This window comes from Ovis aries, chromosome 15, assembly GCF_016772045.2.
Source record: "Ovis aries strain OAR_USU_Benz2616 breed Rambouillet chromosome 15, ARS-UI_Ramb_v3.0, whole genome shotgun sequence".
NCBI classification, from domain to species: Eukaryota; Metazoa; Chordata; class Mammalia; order Artiodactyla; family Bovidae; genus Ovis; species Ovis aries.
The window spans coordinates 8,449,108-8,475,248 of NC_056068.1; the positions used below are offsets into that span (position 1 = coordinate 8,449,108).

A 26,141-nucleotide genomic window follows, 5' to 3' on the forward strand; every position below is an offset into this window, starting at 1 on the left:
TTTGGACTCACTTTCTATTTACCTTGCACTAATATAAATGGCTTACTCCCTACCTTAATGACTGGCTTTAGGGATGCATATAGAAGAGCATTTGACAAATATTGCTATTTCATAATGCAATCATACAACATTTTTGTGGGAAAATTTTTGTGTACTATCCTAAAATTGACCACACAATTGAAATATTTTTTCATATCTCCTACTGGCTTGTCGATTGGTATAGTCAGATGAAGGAAAAATTAAAAACAGTAGACTTGGAATATTAAGTGAATTTTTCATTCTGTTTTGTATTTGTGTTTGAAACTGATCTGCTAGAGACCACTTACTTAACAAATGGATGGCACACACTCAGGGTCATCAGATATAAAATCAAATTCCAACATACTAAAAAAGTAAAGAATACATTTGACAGAAATTACTTTTATTTACAAAAATTCATTACATACAATCTGCATATTTTTATTGGACCAAGAACTGTCCTCTCCATTTACAAAACCCAAAACAAAATAAACCTGATGGATAAGTAACATTCCCCTCAATCTCCTGTAAGTGCACCACATTTTTAACGCTCATCTCAAGGTCCTGAGTTTCCAGTTACATTACTACTCTATTCACTGTAGTTATCAAGCTAAAGCAAATAAAATCAAATTAAGTCTGAAGTTTTCACCAAGGGGTTGAAGGAATCATCAATGCCAAAAGCAACATTACTGATGAAGACATGGAGAGAGTTCGGAGGGCTGACTGAGCACTAGTGATTTTCCCACCTGTGAAAAGGAGAAGCATTAAATGGACAGAATTATTTTGGCTTTGCCTGAGCTAGGATAAACTCATTTTTTAGGTATGTTAAGACAAATGAATGCAATATCAATCCTGTTTCTGATGAGAGTGTTCCTTGTGTTTAGGAAACAAGAGGTTGTCTGGGGTTCTCAAAAGATATACTGAGGGCAGAAGTATATATCGAATAGTGTCTTTAAAATGTTGTGTCACCTTGAACAAATATATATAATCAAATATATATATAACATCAGTCAAATATATCTAAAACAAATATATCTAAGTGTGACTTTCAACAATGAGAAACTGATGGAAAACATCCCAAATTCCAGGTACGAGAATAAAATAATTTCTATAGTGCAAAATTCAGGAAATGGAATAAAAATAATTAGCAAAAGTTTGTGGCAACTAGAATTCATAATTCAATGAAGTTAAATTTTAAATTTAATCATAAAATATTTAATTTACATATGGATCTTTAATTGATTTTACAATGAGCAGGTTTAAATTCTGGATTTGTTTGAATGGAGATTCTCACACCAAACTCATCAAAGAAGAATTATCTTTCATTACTCTTGCCAGGGCTTCCCAGGTGGTGCTACTGAGAAAGAACCCGCCTGCCAATTCAGGAGACATAAGAGATGCTGGTTTGATCCCTGGGTTGGAAGGATCCCCTGGAGGAGGAAATGACAACCTCTTCCAGTATTCTTGCCTGGAGACTGTCATGGACAAAGGAGACTGGCAGTCTACAGTACATAGGGTTGCAAAGATTCGGACATGACTTTCATCTTGACACAAAAGCATTGTATTTAGTTAATGTATTGGGGTGGCTGCTTGATTAAACTCACTAATTTGGAAGGATTTTTGTGAAGTAGTTTTGATAGCACCATAAATTCACAAACCAAGTATCATTCTTAGATTTTTGGTTATTCAAGCCAGAAGCCTTGGAATATATCAGCATCATGATTGATTTCTAGTGAATGGTTACTATATGCCAAATACTGTACTAAGCCCTTTATATAGACTATCTTATTTGATCTTCACAATATTCCTATGCAGTATGTGCTACTGTTTATCCCAGTGTTGCTGATGATACTGGGGCTTTAAAAGATCATAGAACTTATTTAAAGTCATTGAATTAGGGATTAGGGGAAAGATATGCTTTTATGTGTTATCTCTATTAAAACAATGATTGGTCTTAATTAAAAACATAATGATAGATTAATAATAAAATGTACCAACCAATTTTTGGAATCATCCTTGTGTCAGCTATCCTCTCTGGCCAGATTAAGCGTAACAGAATTCTAGGTGTGATTTTTCTTACAAGATTGACTCTCAGTTTATTTTCCAGACATATTTAAGAACTGAAGAAACCTTTGTTTTGTAAACTACACATACATACACCCAAAGCAGCAAATCTTCTTTCCTTTGGAAATTTTTACAGCTAAGGAGCTAAAAAAATCTATTATTAAACATATTGGAGAATGTTAACATATATTTCAACTTGTACAAAATGGGGTCATTGTGAAGTGCATGGCCACATGTGAGCTATAAGAAAAGTTTGATGGCAAAGCCTCATTGGAGTGTGTATGCATAATAAATAAAAACTATGAAAGCATTCTTTCTATTTATATGAGAGTGGCTGCATGCTTGTTAAATCAACTTACTTGACACTTGTACAAAAAAACCTCCTTACTTTCAGAATGTTAAGTAGGGTCTATATCTCAAATTCCATATAGAATCCATGAAAGAAAACCATGCTATTTCAGCATAGCAAAACACAAGCAAAAACAAACAAACAAACAAATAACAACAAGAACAATAACATTGAATCAATTTCTAGTCTCAGATATGAAACTAACTATTTCCCTTGAGCAGGTCATTTAGCTTCTTAGGCTTTTGGGTTTTAGAAAAGAGAAAAGAATGAAACCTATTGTTACTCCTGTTTTATGGGTCTAATACCAGGAGACTGAACATTATTAAAGATCAGGAAATGGGTTGACTGGACGAAGTATTATCAACTGAAACATAAAAGTTGACAATTTCACTTGAGAATGATTGCTCAATAAATAATGCTCATGTGCTGTGCTGTGCTTTGCAAATCAGTCATGTCTGTTTGCGACCCCACGGACTGTAGCCTGTCAGGCTTCTCTGTCCATGGGATTCTCCAGGCAAGAATATTGGAGTGGGTTGCCATGCCTTTCTAAAGGGTAACTTCCTGACCCAGGGATTGAATCCAGGTCTCCTGCATTACAGGCAGAACCTAGGTCTGCTGCATTGTGCGTGGATTCCTTACATCTGAGTCACCAGAGAAGCCCAAATAATAATGCTCATAATTACCCATTAATTAAATGTACATTAAACATTTTTTATTTAAGGCTTTAATAAAAATTGCCTAATATTTTTTCAATGAGAGATTTATGTCTTCAATGTAATCTTTTGCATTTTCTTTTCACAAACTCAATGAAATGATTACTTTCTTCAGAATTTGTAAAATCTCCCTTCTTTTAATCAGTTTTTCTCTTGTTGATATAATAATGGTGGCAGTGGGTGTGAATTCCAGTTCTTCCTCTTAGTATTAATAATAGTATTAATTATAGTATGATCTTAGGCAAATTACTTAAATTTTCTCCATAAAACAAAAAAATGCCACCTACCTCATAGATTGTTAGGAAAATTAAATAAGTTGTTAAGCATTTATGATTGTGTCAGACTTATAGCAAGGGCTCTATAACTTTTCTATAAAAGTTAGAAATTATTAATATTGCTGATAATAATAATGATGTTTAAATAAATTCTAGCAATCTAGTATACAGCATCATGATTGCAATTAATGAAATGTAATGTATATTTGAAGGTTGCTAGAACTAAGATCATGGCATCTGATCCCATCACTTCATGGGAAATAGATGGGGAAACAGTGGAAACAGTGTCAGACTTTATTTTGGAGGGGGGGCTCCAAAATCACTGCAGATGATGATTGCAGCCATGAAATTAAAAGACGCTTACTCCTTGGAAGAAAAGTTATGACCAAACTGAATAGCATATTCAAAAGCAGAGACATTACTTTGCCAACAAAGGTCTGTCTAGTCAAGGCTATGGTTTTTCCAGTAGTCACGTATGGATGTGAGAGTTGGACTGTGAAGAAAGCCGAACACTGGAGAATTGATGCTTTTGAACTGTGGTGGTGGAGAAGACTCTTGAGAGTCCCTTGAAATTCAAAGACATCCAGTCAGTCCATTCTAAAGGAGATCAGTCCTGGGTGTTCTTCAGAAGGAATGATGCTAAAGCTGAAACTCCAGTACTTTGGCCACCTCATGCGAAGAGCTGACTCATTGGAAAAGACTCTGATGCTGGGAGGGATTGGGAGTAGGAGGAGAAGGGGATGACAGAGGATGAGATGGCTGAATGGCATCACTGACTCGATGGACGTGAGTCTGAGTGAACTCCGGGAGTTGGTGATGGACAGGGAGGCCTGGAGTGCTGCAATTCATGGGGTCACAAAGAGTCGGACACTACTGAGTGACTGAACTGAAGAATGTAAATTCAAAATGTTTTCACCACAAGAAAGAATTAGCAATTATATGGTCTGCTGGAGGTATTAGCTATATTTTTTGATATATTTGTGTACAGATACATAATATATGTGTATCATATCCACTCTTGTACACCTTAAATTTGCACAATGTTAAATTTCAGTTATATTTCAAAATAAAGCTGGAAAAGAAGAAATGCAATGAAATTTATAATATATTTTGAAATCAATAAACCTAATAGTATTTTAATTTTTAGTTTGGGAATACATGTAAGAATTAAAGTTTTTAAAATTTAAAAAATAAAAAACTAAAAAAAAAAAAAAAAAAAAACTTTCTTTTTAAAATTCCCTGCCCCTCACTGTCCATTATCTAATGATAAAAGCAGTCACTGCAATAGAGAAATAGATATATTAAGCTAGAGTGATAGTGAAAGGCAAAGGAGAAAGGGAACTATAATCCAACTGAATGCAGAGTTCCAGAGACTAGCAAGGAGAGATAAGAAAGCCTTTTTAAAAGAACAATGCAAAGAAATAGAGGAAAACGATAGAATGGGAAAGACTAGAGACTAATTTTCTCTTCAAGAAAATTAGAAATACCAAGGGAACATTTCATGCAAAAATGGGCACAATAAGGGACAGAAATGTTAAGGACATAATGGAAGCAGAAATGATTAAGAAGAGTTGGCAGGAATGCACAGAAAGTGAAAGTGAAAAGTAAAAGTGAAGTCGCTCAGTCGTGTCCAACTCTTTGCGAGCCCATGGGCTGTAGCCTACCAGGCTCCGCTGTCAATGGGATTTTCCAGGCAACAGTCCTGGAGTGGATTGCCATTTCCTTCTCCAGGGGATCTTCCCAATCCAGGGATTGAACCTGGGTCTCCGACATTGTAGACAGACGCTTTACCATCTGAGCCACCAGGGAAGACCAGAAGAACTATACCAAAAAGGTCTTAATGACCCTGATGACCACAAAGCTGTGGTCACTCACCTAGAGCAAGATATCCTGGAGTGTGATGGCAAGTGGACCTTAGGAAGCACCACTATGAACAAAGCTAGTGGAGATGATGGAATTCCAGCTGAACTATTTCAAATCCTAAAAGATGATGCTGACATACCCTCAATATGTCAGGAAATTTGGAAAACTCAGCAGTGGTCACAGGACTGTAAAAGGTCAGCTTTCATTCCAATCCCAAAGAAGGGCAATGCCAAAAAATGTTCATACTACCACGCAGTTGCACTCATTTCAATGCTAGCAAGGTATTGTTCAACATCCTTCAAGCTAGGTCTACAGTATATGAACCAAGAACTTCTAGATGTAGAAGCTGGATTTAGAACAGGCAGAGGAACAAGAGATCAAATTGCCAATATCCGCTGGATCATAGAAAAAGTGAGAGAATTCCAGAGAAACATCTACTTTTGTTTCATTGACTACACCAAAGCCTTTGATTGTGTGGATCACAGCAAACTGTGGAAAATTCTCAAAGAGATGGAATACTAGACCATCTTACCTGCCTTCTGATAAATGTGTATGTGAGTCAAGAAGCAAAAGTTAGAACTGGACATGGGACAATGGGCTGGTTCAATATTGGGAAAGGATACATCAATGCTATACATTGTAATCTTGCTTATTTAACTTATATGCAGAATATATCATGTGAAATGCCCTGGTGGATGAAGCAGAAGCTGGAATCAAGATTGCTGGGAGAAATATCAACAGTCTCGTATATGAAGATGATACCACTGTAATGGCAGAAAATGAAGAGGAAATAAAGAGCCTCTTGAAGAAGATGAAAGGGGATAGTGAAAAAAGCTGGCTTAAAACTTAACATTCAAAACACTAAGATCATGGTATCTGGTCCCATCACTTCATGGGAAATAGAAGGGGAAACAATGGAAACAGTGACAGACTTTATTTTCTTGGGCTCCAAAATCACTGCAGATGGTGACTGCATCCATGAAAGATGTATGGCAAAACCAATACAATATTGTAAAGTAACTATCCTTCAATTAAAATAAATAAATTTAAATTAAAAATAATCAAATAAAAGATGCTTGCTCTTTGGAAGAAAAGCTCTGACAAACCTAGACAGTACCTTAGAAATCAAAGACATCACTTTCCCAACAAAGGTCCATCTAGTCAAAGCTAAGATTTTTCCAGTAGGCATGTATGGATATGAGTATTGAACCATAAAAAAGGCTGAATGTCAAAGAATTTATGCATTTGAACTGTGGTGCTGAAGAAGACTCTTGGGAGTCCCTTGGACAGCAAAGAGATCCAACCAGTCAACTCTAGAAAAGAAATCAACCATTAACATTCATTGGAAGGACTGATGCTGAAGCTCCAATACTTTGGCCACCTGAGGCAAAGTGTCAGCTCATTGGAAAAAAATACCCTGATGCTGGGAAAGGTTGAAGGCAAGAGGAGAAGGGAATGACAGTGGATGAGATGGCTGGATGGCACCACCGTCTCAATAGACATGAGTTTGAGTAAACTTCGGGAGATGGACAGGGAAGGACAGGGGTGCCTGGCATACTGCAGTACACGGGGTTGCAGAGTCGGACATGGCTTTACAACTGAACAAGAGCAAAACCGGTTTAAAAGCAGTATTGCAAAGCCCACATGGCCAGCAGTGTACTTCTTGTGGTCAGTGAAGACTGGGGATTTTCTCAGATAAGATATTTTAATGAGACTGTTAACTCCTTCTAAGATGTGTGGAAATTTCACAGTTGTGGGTGGGCCACCATGGTTTGTATTAATCAGAAGATCATACAGTATTCTGGCTTCCTGGGTGGTTCGGTAGTAACGAATCTGCTTGCCATTGCGGCAGATGCAGGAGACTTCAGTTTGATCCTTGGGTCGGGAAGATGCCTTGGAGAAGGAAAGGGCAACCAAGTCTACTATTCTTGCCTGAAAAATTCCATGGACAGAGGAGCCTGGCAGGCTACAGTCCATGGGGTGGCAAAGAGTTGGACACAAATGAGCAGTGGAGCACACTTGCTTATAACAATCAGAGGATAAGAGTAGAGAACCTTCAAAGTCTCTGAACCATGTAATCCATCATGTTAATTTTGATGAGGTTTACATGATGTTAATGTTAGTGGTTATCAAATTAAGCCTACTGTATCCAAACTTACCTGAATATGATGGGACCCTGATTTGGGAGCTAGCGGTTCCATCCCCTCCTTCACCATATGCTCGCACTTCAATGATATAGACTCCAGCATCGGGGAGTGGGACTACTGCTTGAGGTTTCTGCGTTTCAATAACTTGACTGTTGCTGTGACCCTCTTGCCTATAAAAAACCTGGAAACGATGATAGATTTTTAATAGTCAATCAAGGATTTGATAGTCAATCAAGGATTCCAAATATCACATTCTGCCTCCTGTATATCACATTTTGAGCTAAGTAGAGGGAGCTTACAGCTTAGGCAGATATGCAAGCCAATGTAATGTATATGTTATATGCAGCAATGGAAGTGTATGCAAGGGGCTATGGGAATGCAGAAGAGAGTTTAATCCCCTCTGGTGGTTTAGGGAAGGCTCCTAAGCAACTAAACCAACCTAAGAGAAGGTGGTGCTGAGCTAAATATTAAAAAAAAAAAAAAAAAAAGAAAAGTAGAGCTCACAAGTTGGAGAAGAAGAGCAGAAAAATTTTACAGAGATAAGAGAAAATGAAAAAACAATCTAAGTAATAAGAAAGCAATAGTATTAGAAGATAGTTGAGAATAGTGAGAAACTGAAGCTAGGGAAGTAGGCAGCAAGGGGGCAGATCACTGAAAATGTTTTATTCCTGGCTAATGAAGTGAATAGTATACTGAGGAAGAACCCAAAATTGTTATCTTCAAATCATCTGAAAGGAGCAATCAGAAAATTTGTTAAATATATCAATAATAAAACCTTAACAATGTAGAAGATGGCTGAAAAGTTAAAAACATAAGAGTATTTTTAATTTTACCTTTGCATTTACTTTTTGATGAATTGGCATTTGGATATATTAGATAGCCAAGTTAAGGCCTTTTTCTTTTTTAAAAAAAATTACTTAATTTATTTGGCTGCTCTCAGTCTTAGTTGTGGCATGTGGGATCTAGTTTTTGTAAAGGAATTGAACTTAGGTCCCCTGCATTGAGACCATGGAGTCTTAGCCACTGTATAACAGGGAAGTCTCAAGTTAGGGCTTTTTTGACATTTGTTCATGGTACTAGAATTAAACATATATTTATGGTAAACACAGTTTAGAACTACAGATTAGGACACAGAATTAGCTTGTGTATATAGGTCAGTAAACTAAGGTTGTAGAGATTACACAATTTATACGATTATATGTTCAGTTGTGAAAGTAATTGCATTAGAAGATTAGTAATCTGATGATCAGTTCAGAGGTGTTTCACTGTATCATACTGTTTCTATTCATTTGCCACCCAGTAAACTTATTTGTGTGTGCATAATAGTCAAGTAGCAGCAATGAAGATTTTAAATGAATTTTGATTCAGTTTCATTGTTTTTGTGGTTTTTCATAATTGTTAGTATAATGATTTCTTTGTGTAATGAAGAGAACAATGATTTTGTAGTCATACAGACCTGTATTCAAAACAGTCTCCTACAAAATAAATCAAAAAGCAATTTCCTACACATTTCAGTCTGAGCAAATTTGGGCAAGTTGATAACTTTTCTAAATTTCAAGTGCCTATACTGTAAAGAAAAACAATGTAAAAATGTCCAGCACAGGATCTGGTAAGCTTAAAGAGAAAGTGACTTCTTCTGTTGCTATTATTGTTCGTTGTCAGTGGTCAGTATTTACATCATAAAAGATTAACCGCATTGGAAAACTAGAAAAATTATAATAGATTTTTCTTATTGAAAATGTGTTTGAACTTGACTAACCTACATACAAGAAAAAGACAATTAAATGTAAGTTTCGCATATTGAAGCCTGCTTGTACTTAATCCTCCTTTTTGCATTCTGGTAGCATATGCTCCCTGCATTTTATTTCCTCTGTCTTTCATGGATTTCAATTTACTTCTGGTCATGGGAGAGAAGTAAATTCTTTGTAAAAGTATATAACATGTGTAATAATTCTATCTATTGAAATCCTTAGAAAGAAGGATGCCATAACTTCAACATAGTTGGGAAATGAAAAAAAGTCACAAAGTATTTCACTGGGTATCTCATGTAGGTCAGGCACAGTGATATATACTGGAAATTTAGAGAATAAGAACACATGGTTCTGCTCTCATGGCACTTACAGTGGAGACAAGCAATGCAATCAAGTGTTCTGTGTACTGCAATAGGAAACATATTTGATGCTATAGCCACGTACAGAGCAGTACAGACCTGGGAATCAGAAGCTCTTCTAGGAGGATGCCTATAGCAGGTTTTTTTGGCTTTAAAAGAAATGACAATTGTATCATAATTTATGGTTCTCATTTTGACTCTAGTAGCATAAAGAATTAGAATTCTGTTCATCTACATTAGATAATTAGAAAGCGAATTTATGGCAACAAAAAAGTATGTAAATTGGTAAGGATTGGCAGGGGAGTAACTATTTTAGAGGACATTGTTATTATGGTTCAATAAATTACAATTCTTATGACAATGAAAAATGCAACCAGTAATGCATATCTAATGTTGCTGTAAAATCCAGAGTTGAAGAAAAATTTGTGGATCAATTGAGATTTAGGAACAAAAGGTAAGGGCAGGAAATTTCAGTTAATGGCGTCAAAAGGAGTTTGAGATTAAATGTGGCTTTTATCAATATATCCAGGGAGATGAAGTGCTATAGGAGAGTAAATAGGTATAATAAGTGAAAAGATATATTAAATTAATGGTTAGTCTTAGGTGATTTAGAGAATATTCATTCATTGTAAAATCCTGATTTAGAAAAAATGAATACAAATGACAAATATGAGATGGTTAAGGAATTATCAAGACATGTCAGAAATAGTTATTGACAGTAACAAGACCAGAGAGTACTTTGAGAACCTGGACATTTATAGATTGACTGTTACAATAATGACTATCTCCAGACATAAAGTGTCTATTGTCTAGACTATTGTCAAATTCTACTTAAAAACCTGAGAACCGTGGGTTAGCTAAAGAGATGATTCTAAACAAACAATAATGCCACATTGCTATTCTTAAAGTAATGATATGGTATTGGCTAATCTGTACATCTTATGGTAAAAGTAATGGTGTTAGTAAGTCTAAAAATATAGCAGAATAAAGTTTTGCTAGTTTTGCCCACAAGTGTCATTGGAAGGATGGATCTTATTAAACAAAAGGGCTATCCACTAGTACTTCTCAGGTGGTGCAGTGGTAAAGAATCTGCCTGCCAATGTAGGAGACACAAGAGACACAAGGTTTCTTAAATCATCCCACCCAGAGGGATGGTGTCGAGGGGGAGGTGGGAGGGGTGTTCAGGATTGGGAACACGTGTACACCCGTGGCAGATTCATGTTGATATGTGGCAAAACCAATACAATATTGTAAAGTAAAAGAAAATGAGAAAAGAAAAAAAAGAGAGAGAGACACACACAAGGTTTGATCTCTGAGTAGCAAAGATCCCCTGGGTGAGGAAATGGCAAACTGCTCCAAATTCCATGGACAGAGGAACGTGGCAGGCTATAGTTCATGGGGTCACAAAGAGTTGGACACAACTGAGTGACTGAGAACACATACAGTCACCAGCTGAGCATCTTGAAGACAATTGCTCTTCAGAATAGTGAGTGATGAATCCAAAGTCCCAGTGGCTGTGGGTGGGTGAGGAGGAATCAGTGAGATAGTAGAATCTGGGTGAAAAGAAGGTGGGAGCACAAGTACCAGTGAGAAGCCTCAGCTGTAAGATGACTACAAGGACCTTTAAGAACTGGATTTCCTGTTGGCAATTTCATATGTGTGTTTGCATGTTGTGCCTTTCAGTCTACTATCCCCCACTGACATTTCCATAAAGTCTTCTTTGTACATGTTATTCAGTTCAGTCACTCTGTCATGTACAACTCTTTGTGACCCCATGAAATGCAGAACACCAGGCCTCCCTGTCCATCACCAATTCCTGGAATATATACAAACTCATGTCCATTGAGTCGATGATGCCATCCAACCATCTCATCCTCTGTCGTCCTCTTCTACTCCTGCCCCCAATCCCTCCCAGCATCACCGTCTTTTCAAATCTGTCAGCTCTTTGCATGAGGCAGACAAAGTATTGGAGTTTCAGCTTCAAGATCAGTTCTTCCAATGAACATCCAGGACTGATCTTCTTTAAGATGGACTGGTTGGATTTCCTAGCAGTCCACGGGACTCTCAAGAGTCTTCTCCAGCACCACAGTTCAAAAGGATTGATTCTTCGGTGCTCAGCTTTCTTTACAGTCCAACTCTCACATCCATACATGACTACTGGAAAAAGCATAGCCTTGACTAGATGGAGCTTTGTTGACAAAGTAATGTCTCTGCTTTTTCATATGCTGTCTAGGTTGGTCATAACTTTCCTTCCAAGGAGCAAGCATCTTTTAATTTCATGGCTGCAATCACCATCTGCATTGATTTTGATGCCCCCTAAATTAAAGTCAGCCACTGTTTCCACTGTTTCCCCATCTACTTGCCATGAAGTGATGGGACTGGAGGCCATCATCTTAAGTTTCCTGAATGATGAGCTTTAAGCCAACTTTTTAACTTTTCTCTTTCATTTTCATTAAGAGGTTCTTTAGTTCTTCTTCACTTTCTGCCATAAGGGTGGTGTCATCTGCATATCTGAGGTTATTGATATTTCTCCCGGCAATCTTGATTCCAGCTTGTGCTTCTTCCAGCGTTTCTTATGATGTACTCTGCATAGAAGTTACATAAGCAGGGTGACAATATACAGCCTTGACATACTCCTTTTCCTATTTGGAACCAGTCTGTTGTTCCATGTCCAGTTCAAACTGTTGCTTCCTGACCTGCATACAGATTTCTCAAGAGGCAGGTCAGGTGGTCTGTATTCCCATCTGTTTCAGAATTTTCCACAGTTGATTGTGATCCACACAGTCAAAGTTTTTGGCATAGTCAACAAAGTAGAAATAGATGTTTTTTTCTGGAACTCTCTTGCTTTTTTGATGATCCAGCAGATGTTGGCAATTTGATCTCTGGTTCCTCTGCCTTTTCTGTATCCAGCTTGAACATCTGGAAATTCATGGTTCATGTATTGCTGAAGCCTGGCTTGGAGAATTTTGAGCATCACTTTACTAGCATGTGAGATGAGTGCAATTGTGCAAGTTTGAGCATTCTTTGGCATTGCTTTTCCTTGGGATTGGAATGAAAACCGACTTTTTCCAGTCCTGTGGCCACTGCTGAGTTTTCCAAATTTGCTGGCATATTGAGTGCAGCACTTTTACAGCATCATCTCTTAGGATTTGAAATAGCTCAACTGGAATTCCATCAACTCTACTGGCCTTGTTCATAGTGATGCTTCCTAGGGCCCACTTAACTTCGTATTCCAGGATGTCTGGTTCCAGGTGAGTGATCACACCATCAAGATTATCTGGGTCGTGAAGCTCTTTTTTCCTACAGGCCTTCTGTGTATTCTTGCCACCTCTTCTTAATACCTTCTGCTTCTGTTAGGTCCATACAATTTCTGCCCTTTTTTGTGAGCATATTTGCATGAAATGTTCCCTTGGTATCACTAATTCTCTTGAAGAGATCTCTAGTCTTTCCCATTCTATTGTTTCCCTCTATTTCTTTGCATTGATCACTGAGGAAGGCTTTCTTATCTCTCCTTGCTATTCTTTGGAACTCTGCATTCATATGATTATATCTTTCCTTTTCTCCTTTGCTTTTCATGTCTCTTCTCTTCACAACTATTTGTAAGGCCTCCTCAGACAGTCATTTTGCTTTTCTGCATTTCTTTTTCTTGAGGATGGTCTTGATCCCTGTCTCCTGTACAATGTCACAAACCTCTGTCCATAGTTCATCAGGCACTCTATCTATCAGATCTAGTCCTTACATCTATTTCTCACTTCCACTGTATAATATTAAGGGATTAGATTTAGGTCATAACTGAATGGTCTAGTGGTTTTCCCCACTTTCTTTAATTTAAGCCTGAATTTGGCAATAAGGAGTTCATGATCTGAGCCACAGTCAACTCCTGGTCTTGTTTTTACTGACTGTATAGAGCTTCTCCATCTTTAGCTTCAAAGAATATAATCAATCTGATTTCGGTATTGGCCATCTGGTGATGTCCATGTATAGAGTCTTCTCTTGTGTTGTTGGAAGAGAGTGTTTGCTATGACCATTTTGTTATGACCAGGGTGTTTGCTATGACCATATGTATATGTTATATATATACACACCCATATATGTCACATTATATATACATGGTATACATATACACGTCTTCATGTTATACAAGCCATTTCTTTCTTAATTTTTAAAATATGATGAAAAACATATAAGCATAATCAAATATAGAAATGATTGTATAAACTCTTATGTATGAGTCATTTTAACTTGTGGGGATCACAGTAAAGGGCTGAATCCCATATTTGGAGTGAATATAAGATAGAAGAACAGCTGTAAGATACAGGAAGCTCTCCTGGAGGAGGGCATGGCAATCCACTCCAGTATTCTTGCCTGGAGAACCCCACAGACAGAGGAGCCTGGAGAACTAGAGGCCATAAGATAACAAAGAGTCTGATGCAACTGAATGACTTAGCATGCATGCAGGATATAGTCAATCAAGGAGATTAGCATGGCTATAGACCCTAAGCTCCCTGAAAAACTGGAGAAATATATGGATGGGCTTCACACTATATAGGCTGTGGAATATATTTTCAATACAAGTGTACCTATGTCTCAGGAGTCTGGCAGGCTCTAACTAGTAGCTAAATGGAATAAACTAATGAAAATTCTTATGTATTGATGGATCATACAGTAAGTAGTAAGCTTTGAGCCTGACCCCCCCATACTTTCTCATGCTCTATAAATAGCAGAAAGCAGAGGTAAAGGGGAAGATGTATGGTGAAATGTTAGTTGTTCAGACATGTCTGACTTTTTGCAACCCCATGGACTATAGCCCACCAAGCTCCTCTGTTCATGGAATTCTCCAGGTACAAGTACTGGCGTGGGTAGCCCAGCTATTCCCCTTTCTAGGGGATAGAATCTCGGTCTCCTGCATTACAGGTGGATTCTTTACCATCTGAGCCACCAGAAAAGGTGAAGGGGTTGTATACTGGGAGAGGACATTTCCACTGTAGATTGAAAAATGAGACCTTGGTTTCTTGGTACGTAGCCTGAAGCTCTTATACTGAATTTCTCCTGGCTGCACATGTCTTTTCTGAGTGGACAGAAGTTTCTCTTGGTGGAGAGAGGGATACTTGCTCTAGGGAAAGCATAGGCTTTGGTATTTAGCATTTATTTTCTCTTCCACTTAACTTTAAATCTGTACAAGGAGAATATGGTAAGTATAAGATGGGTTCTACTTGATAATTTGAGAAGTTTCTTTAATAGCATAAAGAAAAAAAAAAAAAAACCACTCCCAAGATCATTAAGGAGAATTACAGCTGAATATAAAAGCAGAGAATATATCAATAGCTGAGAAAAGAAGAGAAGCTAAAAGCAATGGAGAAAAGGAAAGATATACCCATTCGACTACAGAGATCTAAAGAATAGCGAAGAGACATAAGAAAGCCTTCCTAAGTGAACAGTGCAAATGAATAGAGGAAAACAATAGAATGGGAGAGACTAGAGATCTTTTCAAGAAAATTAGTGATACCAAGGGAACGTTTCATGCAAGGATGGGCTCAGTAAAGGACAGAAATGGTATGGACCTAACAGAAGCAGTATTAAGTAGCAATGGTAAGAATAAGCAGAAGAACTATACAAAAAAGATCTTCATGACCCAGATAATCATGATGGTGTGATCACTCGCCTAGAATGTAAAGTCAAGTGGGCCTTAGGAAGCATCACTACAAACAAAGCTAGTGGAGGTGATGGAATTCCAGCTGAGCTGTCTCAAATCCTAAAAGATGATGCTGTGAAAGTGCTGCACTCAATATGCCAGCAAATTTGGAAAACTCAGCACTGGGCACAAGACTGGAAAAAGTCAGTTTTCATTCCAATCCCAAAGAAAGGCAATGCCAAAGAATGTTCAAACTACCGTACAGTTGCACTCATCTCACATGTTAGCAAAGTAATGCTGAAAACTCTCCAAGCCAGGCTTCAGCAATATGTGAACTGAGAACTTCCAGATGTTCAAGCTGGATCTAGAAAAGGTAGAGGAACCAGAAATCAAATTGCCAACATCTACTGGATCATCGAAAAAGCAAGAGAGTTCCAGAAAAACATATATTTCTGCTGTATTGACTATGCCAAAGCCTTTGACTGTGCGAATCACAAAAAAACTTTGGAAAATTCTTAAAGAGATGGGACTACCAGAACACTTTACCTGCCTCCTGAGAAATGTGTATGCAGGTCAAGAAGCAACAGTTAGAACTGGACATGGAATAATGAACAGGTTCCAAATTGGGAAAGGAATACATCAAGGCTGTATATTGTCAGCCTGCTTATTTAACCTATATGCAAAGTATATCATGCAAAATGCCAGGCTGGAAGAAGCACAATTGGAATCAAGTTTGCTGGGAGAAATATCAATAATCTCAGATATGCAGATACACCATCCTTATGGCAGAAAGTGAAGAGGAAGGAAAGAGTATCTTGATGAAAGTAAAAGAGGAGTATGAAAGAGCTGGCTTAAAACTCAACATTCAAAAAGCTCAGATCACGGCATCTGGTCCCACCACTTCATGGCAAGTAGATGGGGAAACAATGAAAACAGTGAGACTGCAGCCATGAAATTAAAAGATGCTTGCTCCTTTGAAGAAAAGCTATGGCAAACCCTGGAAGCATATTAGAAAACAGACACTTTACTTTGCCAACAAAAGGTTCCCCAATCAGAGCTATGGTCTTTCCAGTAGTCATGTATGGATTTGAGAGATGGACTATAAAGAAAGCTGTGCCCTGAAGAATTGATGATTTTGAACTTTGGTGGTGGAGAAGACTCTGTTTTTTAAAAAAAAATTTATTTTAACTTTATTTTACTTTACAATACTGTATTGGTTTGCCATACATTGACATGAATCCACCATGGGTGTACAAGTCCCTTGGACTGCAAGGATATCCAGCCAGTCCTTCCTAAAGGAGATCAGTCTTGGATATTCATTGGAAAGACTGGTGCTGAAGCTGAAGCTCCAAAACTTTGGCCACCTGATGTGAAGAACTGACTCATTGGAAAAGACCCTGATGCTGGAAAAGATTGAAGGTAGGAGAAGGGGATGACAGAGCACAAGATATTTGGATGGCATCACCAACTTGATAGGCATGAATTTGTGCAAGCTCCAGGAGTTGGTGATGGACAGGGAAGCCTGGTGTGGTGCAGTACATGGGGTCACAAAGAATCGGATATGACTGAGCGACTGACCTGAACTGATACTTCAATCTAGAGTTATGTTGTCCTTTTTGGAAGTGCCAGTAACAGATGCCATATGTGTTAAAGATACTAAATATTCTAGATCCAGACCCCAAACTAGTGAAGTTTTAAAAACAAAGATTTTTTTTTTCATTTGAAAATACTTATTTGGGAAAAGTAAGTTACATTAAGAAATTTCTTTGAATTTTTTTCCTCCAGTTTTCTGACAACTGATATGTAATATACTAAGGAAACATGGATTTGATTCTGAATTGGGAACTGTAAAATGAATCACATATTAATTGACCTGAAGAAGTGCTGAATATGCTAAATAAGCTCCCACATTTGACTCACTTTTTATATGGAAAGCTATCTTGTCTGAAGGTAAATAATTTGTAACCATGTCTACAAAAAACGATTATTTTTCAGCATTTTTCTGGTTCTTCATGCCTTTATTACTCTTGCTCATGAATAGAAGCTCTGACGTTTTAAAAGTATTACTATTAAATCTAGACTTCTTAAACAAAATCCCAAGAAGTCCAAATTCTCTTGGACAGTTTCAAAGAGCAGTGAGAAATTTAACTAAATAGGTAATGCTTAACGTTTATCTGAATAGATCCAATATTAATGTGTTGCCTATGACACAATTATAAATAGTTCAATTCCATCCTTCTCTCACTATATTCTTGCTCACTTTGAGGTCCCTGATAAATTTTGTAATAGGGAGACTGATTTTTTTTTTCTCTTAACACATTTGAATGATATTTTCCATATCATTGTGTATTTCTCTGGTAATATCTCGTCCTTATGTATGTTGCTGACACCTCAATCTCTGGAATAGGGAAGTAAGATCCATGCTTTCTTAGAAAATGGACTGATCTAACTCCAAACTCTTGCTGTTTTATCTTACTATTTTATGTTATTTTTGTATTTATTTATTTGTTTTTGGCTGCCCTGGGTCTTTGTTGCTGCCCGCGGGCTCTCTCTGGTTGCGGTGAGCAGGGGCTACTCTCCCGTTGCTGAGCATGAGCTCTAGATCATATAGGCTTGAGTAGTTGTGGCATATGGGCTTGGCTGTGCAACGGCATGTAGAATCCTTCCAGACCAAGGACTGAACCGGTGTCCCCTCCCAACCACTGGACCACCAGGGGAGTCCATGATCTAAATCACTGAGAATAAATTGCACCTAGTATATACTATCTTAGCTATGAAAAAGCAGAGTTCAGTGGATCACTTATGGATCAAGTCTGTGGAACAAATCCATTTCCCCCCATATTTATCACTTATCAATCATTTTCACAATCTTGACATTTCTAGATGAGGATTTTCCCTTAGTTCATCCATCTTAAGCTAGACTTGATGCAAAAGATAAAATACACCATCTCTGCACTTTAAACTTCAGGCACTGACTCCTACTTCTAGTTTCCAGGCTCAAATTTACATACCATGTATGTTTCTAGTGATCCCTTTTGCTTGTAAAAGCAAAGTGATAGGTCAAGATAAAAAGTGAAAATAAATTTACCTTCCTTTTGATATTGTGATTAATTGTGGAAGTTCTCTCTTACTTTGATTAGCAGGAAGTCCTCTACCACAAATTTTCCAAGAATTCTAAGAGGTGAACTCAGTCTTAATGGGTCTGAATCTTTACAACCCCATGGACTGTAGCCTGCTAGACTCCTCTGTCCATGGGGTTTCCCAGGCAAGAATCCTGGAGTGGGTAGCCATTCCCTCCTTCAGAGGATCTTCCTAACTCAGGCAATGAACCCGGGTCTCCTGCATTGCAGGCAGACTTCTTATTGTCTGAGCCACCAGGGAAGCCTCTTATTGGGTCAAGTCTACCTCAAATTAACTCACAGAAACAGAAATGATTAGTGTGTTGACATGCCCCTAGTTTTGTTAATGTATTGTGACTGCTACACACTACTATGTTTAAGAAGAGGGCTCACTATTACATTGGTACCATTTTTGGTCTGGTAGTAGTTTTCTGGAGATGTAGTAGGAATCAAATGGTAACCCACTCCAGGATTCTTGCCTATGAAATCCCGTCGACAGAGGTGCCTGGTGGGCTATAGTCCAGGAGGTTGCAAGGAGTCAGATGTGACTGACAACAGATAACAGTTGATTTTCAATATTATATCAGTTTTAGACGTGCAATATAGGGATTCAATATTTTGGCTTCTTTGCTGGTGGCTCAGATATGATAAAGAATCTGCCTGTAAGCAGGAGACCCAGATTTGACCCCTGGGTTGGGAAGGTCCCCTGGAGAAGGAAATGACAACCCATTCCAGTATTCTTGCCTGGAGAATTCCGTTCCTGGTGGGCTGCAATCCATGGATTTGTAGTGTCAGACAGGACTGAGCAACTAACAATTCACTTCAGCAGGAATCAAATATTCTCCCTCTGAGTATCCTACTATCCACTCCACATTTGTGTGAACCTCCCTCCAGACGGTATGGGTGTTTTAACTGCATGTAGATCCTTGCCTAGGCAGCTCTTGTGTAGTTCTTCTCCAATTCATGCTCTGAAAAGGAATATCCAATCTTGTGTTCCCTAGGTTCCATCTCATTAGTTTATATTCATGGCTACTGTTTAATTTAGCTTATATTCACATTCCTGTTCCATTGTGCCTATGTCAATAGGAGTTTTCATGCCTAGTCACCTGCCCTGTGAAAACCAGACCTTTGTAGGGGAACCCAGGCTCTATCTCAGTCATCAGTCTGAAGTCCCCTTCCCTCAAGGGTCCCTTTGCATCATTCCTGCCAGTAGGTCTCCCACTGGCGATTAGCCCATCTATCAGAAGGTCTAATAAGGTAGACTCTATTTGTTGCCAGCAGGCTCCTTTCTTAGAAACTAGATTTTCCCCCTTGGGGACATAAGGAGGTGAGACCATTTCAAGGAATAAAAGAAGAAAAAAAAGCTCTGTCAATGTGTGCCTACTTGGCACTATTTCCACAACTAAGATGGACAACATTAGAGATTCTTCTCCCGCAACAAGGTATTCCGAGGGGTTTTGTGCTGTTTTCATTGGGATAGAACTGGCAGGCAACTTTTAAAGATCAAATTCTTCTGTTAAAATATTAAAAAGTTCTATCTAGTGGGTAAAATTCCTCTAATAACAATAAGAAAAATAGTAGCTTTTTATTTTTGTGAATGCACTATTTTTGTTAGAAAGTGAACTTTCTATACACTAAACATTTTACACATATTGTCTTATTTAATCCTTAAAACAATCCTCTATGATACTATTTTTGCATTTAAAATATTGATCTCTTTATTTTTTATTTGGCTACATCAGATCTTAGCTGCAGTACACAGGCTCTACCTGTGGGATCTTCTCATGGGCTTTTCTCATCGCAGCAGACAGACTCCATTAGTTGCTCTTGGGCTCAGTAGTTGCTGCAACACACAGGCTTTGTTGTTCCATGGAAGGTGGGATCTTAGTTTTCTGACTTGGGATTACACCCACCACCCCTTCATTCCAAGGTGATTCTTAACCATTGTATCACCAGGGAAATCCCTTATCTTAGCTTTTTTTTTTTTTTTAAGTTAAAATGAAACTCAGTTTAAGTAACTAGTTCAAAGTTATGGAACTGGGATTTGAACTGGTGTCTGTCTGACTTAAGGGTCGGTTCTCTTTCCCCACTCCACATAACAAATGGGAAGACCATGCTAGGAAAACACACACCTGATAATTTACACTTGTGACTAACTTCATAAAATACCTCTAGTTGGGTCAAAATGAATGTTTTCATCCTTCCTAGAAGCACTGAGCATAAAGAGATGAATGAGGCAGAGGCTTTGCCTTCAATCATGTATAGTTTGGGCAGGGAGACAGCAACATATAAGGAGGGTGAGCAGTGATGTGATAGAAGGGACAAACGTGGGCGAGGAGGAGGGTCATCTCACCAGGAGCCCTATGCCCAGCTTCATGTTTTCTCCAGGTTGTGTGGTGCTTCTTTTCTTCATTGAGATGTGCCCAAAGCCAAATGGCTCTTCCAGGCAGTCATATGCTTTCATCTACCATCTATTTTCCACTCCAGTTTGAGAGACTGCTTGCCACAGTTTGAATGAGATCAGGTTGTTTCTTGGTGATCCATCACCATTTCTGACCATACTGTTACCCTTAATCATTGAAGGGTCTACTTGCCTTAGACTACAAGGTGTGAAGATGAGGGGAAGAGTGTGGAAAGAAGAGGACTAAGGAAGGATACAGAGAGAATGGCTCACCTGTTCTCCCCCAAAAATCAAATTCAACGTCCCTGAGGATTAGGACAGATTTGAGAGAGTGTTTAGTGTGAGGGTGTTTATGATCCATAATTCTAGTCTGTAAGAAGTACTACAGTTTGTGCCTGAACATATTCTTCTTGGGAATTATTTAACTTAAAAACGTATTCCATTTATAACTATTTCAGATTTTAGCTTCAGAATTTTAGCCCTCTCTAAATCAAATACTGTGTTACCATCTCAGATAATTGAACAGCCACCTAAATAGTGCTTTTCAGTCTAAAGATAATCATTGAAATATTTTAAAATTCTGTTATAAATAGTAACCATTAATGATTCTGTATGAGTTTAAGAAATATAATCCAATATTATGGAAGAAGAATTTGAAGTTCAGCCAATTCAATACCTAGACCACATATATTTTAAAATCAGAGACAAAGTTGTTTTTCAAAACAAACTGTCTAAACACGTTTATATTTTCAGATCTCTTGTTGGCACATAGCAGGGTGACTTATGTGAAATGTTGCATCTATTGTGGAGCCAGCTGTCTCTCTCGATGGTCTCTCTCATATCCCCTGTGCTGACCCTAGCATTTCTTTCTTCGTGTGTTTCTTTGCTGATGGAAAGTCTTTCTACTCAAACTAAGTGGTCCAGTCTTTTCCATCTGCCAGGACAATTTGTTTTGGGGGACAGAATGCCAAGACTCTCTGTCAAAGTTTTGCTTGTCCTGACACTGCATCATGGAACCATCTTCACTCTGTGTCCAAATTGTTGTTTTTTCTACCCATTCACTTCCTATGCCTTGTGTAGCTGAAACTGATTTTGATTGCCTTGACTTTCCCACTGCATGAAGGCAGTTTCCAGTATATAGATAGAACAATGATTGAGGGGGAAAAAAACAGCTATGTTAATAGGTCTTTTTATGCCTTTTTAATTGCACATCCTCACAATAGCAATTTTTGAGATGAGTATCTATCCAACAGAGTGAACACACACTGACCTTGTAGCCCATGACTTCAGACTCGTTGGCTAATGGTCTTACGGGGTCCCAGCCCAGAGAAAGCTGAGAGCCCTGTTGCTCCCACCTGAGGTTGTTAGGTGCTTGACTGGGGGCTGCAAAATGAAAAGAAAAGTGAGTGCAAAAGATATCTTAAATACCTTTATTCACTTAAATTCTTATGAGTATTTCAACCTTACTTGTGTTCAGTAGTTGGCTGGCACCATAGGCCTCCTTCCAGCGAGAATCAGATAAGGAGGGTTTTGCTCCAGGAGTATCATTTTAATAGCTACTCTGCTGAGCTTTTGAACCCAAATCCTTTTATCTCCCTTCTGTGTCAAAAATCGCTTAGCCTTGTTTCACAGGAAGATAACCTTTCTGTACTGTGAATGCAAAATTTTCTGAGCTAGTTTTAGAATTCAGATCTAAGCACTGAAGCGAGACTAGGAATCAAAACTCTTCTTCAACTCAGTTTATTATGTACCTCACGTGGCTTTCAGAAATGTTAAAAAATGTTTCCCTTTTGTCTGAGACAAACACAAAGCCCAGGTCACTTACGGGATTTCTTGGTGGCTGCACTCACTTCACTGCTGGGTGGCCCATATCCAGCTCCATTATAAGCCCTCACTGTGAAGTGATATAACGTATTTCCTTCTAACCCTGTCAGGATGATGGATGACTCGTTCCCCCTTGTTTTGACGGTTTCTGCTGCATCTTCTTGTTCCATGTCTTTCCGATAACCAATCTGTCAACAGATTATCACATGACAGACTAATTTTAAAGTTTCCCCTGTTGAACTTTTTTTTTTTTTTTTTTTTACCCCTTGGATATTTCTTAAATCCACCTCTGGGAAATTATTCCTGTACCACCCAATGAACAGGTTCTACTAATGAGGCCAAACTCAGTCTTAACTGCTGCCTGATTTGCATCTGTGTAAACCATAGCACCTTAATAGTACTCAGCAAAGCAGTGAAAGGTGCTACCTTGCAGCCTGGTAGCATGAAGAGTCATTCATGAAGTTGAAGAAATTCCTTTTTCATACGTCATTGGGACCATTTCCCATTCAAAGCGATCTAGCTATTCATTAATTATTTAATTTTTTATTTTTAAAAATTTTTTAAATATAAATTTAAGAAAGAGACATGAGGAACATTTCCTCCTTGGCCCCACACAGAGGTGAATCACACAGCTGGATGAGTTTAAAAGAGAAGAGGTGAGAGAACACTCATGATAATTTGGAATGGTTTCTTGGACTGCAAGGAGATCCAACCAGTCCATCCTAAAGGAGATCAGTCCTGGCGTTCATGGGAAAGACTGATGCTGAAGCTGAAACTCCGATACTTTGGCCACCTCATGTGAAGAGTTGACCCACTGGAAAAGACGCTGATGCTGGGAAGGATTGGGGGCAGGAAGAGAAGGAGACGACAGAGGATGAGATGGTTGGATGGCATCACTGACTCGATGCACATAAGTTTGGGTGAACTCTGGGAGTTGGTGATGGACAGGGAGGTCTGGAGTGCTGCGATTCATGGGGTCATAAAGAGTCAGACTTGACTGAGTGACTGAACTGAACTGAACTGAACTGAAATACATAAAAATAAATTACTAGGATTTGGGAGGGTGGCAGAAGGGAATAGCTCTTTGTCAAAGCACATTTTGTGTATTGAGATGATCTTTCCTGGTTATACACTCTTCGTGGCTAGTCTCATTCCAAACTTGATCCCTTTATGAGATTCAAAAATTATCTGTGTATATCTAAAGCTTAACCCTGTTTGTACATTAGAACTTAATTATGCATGAAGGCATAACAGGGTATTTTTCCCCCTTACTTCTTTATCTTGGTAAAAATAAAGGAAGAGTAATAGTTCTTTTTCCAGTTAATTACTGTGGTGAAAGAAGAGTATTTCTGCAACCATTGCACCTCCTTCAAGTACTTTGTCTACAGGCTAGAAAGTCAAACATCACAGTTCCCAATTCTGGTACAAAATTCGGGCAGTGAGGACTTTGTTGGAAACTTGATATATTCTGGATTATACTTTGGACACTCACTTCCTTGGGTCTATTGGGAGGTACTGGAGGCTGCTGTCTCCCAGAAAAACAAGAACTGGAGTCCCTTTCCCATACCTCTTCCAACCTAGATGCTGGCTGAAGACAAGAGGGAGTAAAAAATGTCCAGAGAAGGAAGAAAGTTAAAAATTATAACTGCAGCCTTATGACATGAAGACTGTAATAGCCATATTTTCTTCTTTATACTGTTTGGTATCTAAAAATTAAATAGCCTGGGTCCCTTCCTTTCTTGTGAAAGAGTGTTGTGCATAGGTAACTTTCTATTGTAGCTTGTTAGAGGAGACAGACAGGATGACTAAAGGACGTTTCTTGGCTCTCCATCTTAAGGAGATGGTGAGTACATTTTCATTTGTTTAAGAGATATTTGCACAATGTCAGTATGGAACATTTCCACTGCCAATTGTTACTTTCATGGAACTGTTGAATGGGGAGAAGAATGTGTACAGATGTTGAGTAATGAAAGGGATATAGTACTTTAGTTTTCAGCATCCATTTCACCCTTATTCTAGTGTGTCTTCCTGGACTGAAGAGATGAAAAAATGAGCACCATATTTCCAAGACTCCCTTGCAGTTAGGGCTCTGAATATATTTTAGGTATAGCCAGTCAGATGCATATGCCTGGTATTTAGAAGTAAAAGTGAGATATAGATTGGGGAGCTATAGATTTAACTTCCACCAATCTGGTGGGGTTTTTTTTTTTGTTTTTGTTTTTTTTTTTTTTTTTTTGCCTACAAGTATAGTAACAGAGACATTATTTTTCCTTTCCCCTTCACCCTCTGACTGTGGCAGCAAAACTGAATGGCTCCTTGTCTAACCATTAGCTTTATGGGAGTTAAGAAGCTACACACAAGAAAACCATTTTGTTGGTGCAAATTATAGTAACATGGTGGAATTCTGGAACTGGCAGTAACATCAGAGGCTTCCAGATCACAAAGTCTTCTTGAATGTGGAGCTGTCCTATTTGTGATGACTTCCAAACAAACCGCAGCAGTGGAGTATGGGACTAAGGCTGGACATTTCCTGGTTTTAGTAGACATCAGTGTTTTTCTCTGTGTCTTGGTCCATTGATTAGCTTTAACAGTCATTTTTCAAAGATCATGGAGTCTGTCAATTTAATTCAATAATTTTGTAAACTATTTAATACTTAAAATAAAACACTTCCTATTTAAGCTAGAGTAATTTGCTGCTCCTGCTGCTGCTAAGTCGCTTCAGTCGTGTCCAACTCTGTGTGACCCCAGAGATGGCAGCCCACCAGGCTCCCCTGTCCCTGGGATTCTCCAGGCAAGAACACTGGAGTGGGTTGCCATTTCCTTCTCCAATGCATGAAAGTAAAAAGTGAAAGTGCAGTCGCTCAGTCGTATCCGACTGTTAGTGACCCCATGGACTGCAGCCTACCAGGCTCCTCCATCCATGGGATTTCCCAGGCAAGAGTACTGGAGTGGGGTGCCATTGCCTTCTCCAGAGTAATTTAATTCTTTGCAATTAAACACTGTCTGACAGACCTACACAGCTCTTGGGGAAAAAAGTGTATATAATTAATAAGGGACTTCCCCGGTGGTTCAGTGTTAAGCAATCCACCTGTAATGCAGGAGACACAGGTTCGAGCCCTGTGTTGGGAAGATCCCCTGGAGGATGGCTTGGCAACCTACTCCAGTACTCTTGCCTGAAGAATCCCATGGACTGAGAAGCATGGCAGGCTACACTCCATAGGGTCACAAAAAGTCAGACATGACTAAAGCAACTAACCATGTACTCATGTAGTTAATAAGATAATCACAATCAAATTCCTGTTTCTCATCCTTGTCTCTTCACAGATTTGAACTGGCATATAGCTGAATGAATGAACTTCAGAAATTGTTTGATTAAACCGAAATGCTCTAACACTGCCTTTTGTATTATGTTTGCCCCATTATTCTTAATTCCAAGAGCTAACTTATCTTGTTTGATTTTCAGCATACTTTTAACTGAGGAAATCTAAGCTATTTTCAAAGTACAAAATTGAATGACATGTTGTTGGATGAACAAATGTGTATCTTTCTCCTTCCCAATGGTATATCTGATTTTCAGATCTCTGTTTCAACTTTCTTTAGTTGGCTGGATTATTTTAAGTTAGTTA

The 26,141-nt window shown here is 38.4% G+C and overlaps 1 protein-coding gene across 1 annotated transcript in view; it reads right to left on the reverse strand.

Moving 5' to 3' along the window:
* Window positions 1–404: 404 nt before the first annotated feature.
* Window positions 405–26,141, reverse strand: part of CNTN5 (contactin 5) — a 1,662,845-nt gene continuing 1,637,108 nt past the window's right edge. The window contains exons 22-25 of the mRNA XM_027979105.3: window positions 22,517–22,703; window positions 21,962–22,074; window positions 7,442–7,610; window positions 405–764 (exon numbers count right to left, since the gene is read on the reverse strand). Of these exons, the coding sequence (XP_027834906.2) occupies window positions 664–764; window positions 7,442–7,610; window positions 21,962–22,074; window positions 22,517–22,703 (570 nt within the window). The 3' untranslated portion in view covers window positions 405–663. The remainder of the gene's footprint in view (window positions 765–7,441; window positions 7,611–21,961; window positions 22,075–22,516; window positions 22,704–26,141) is intronic.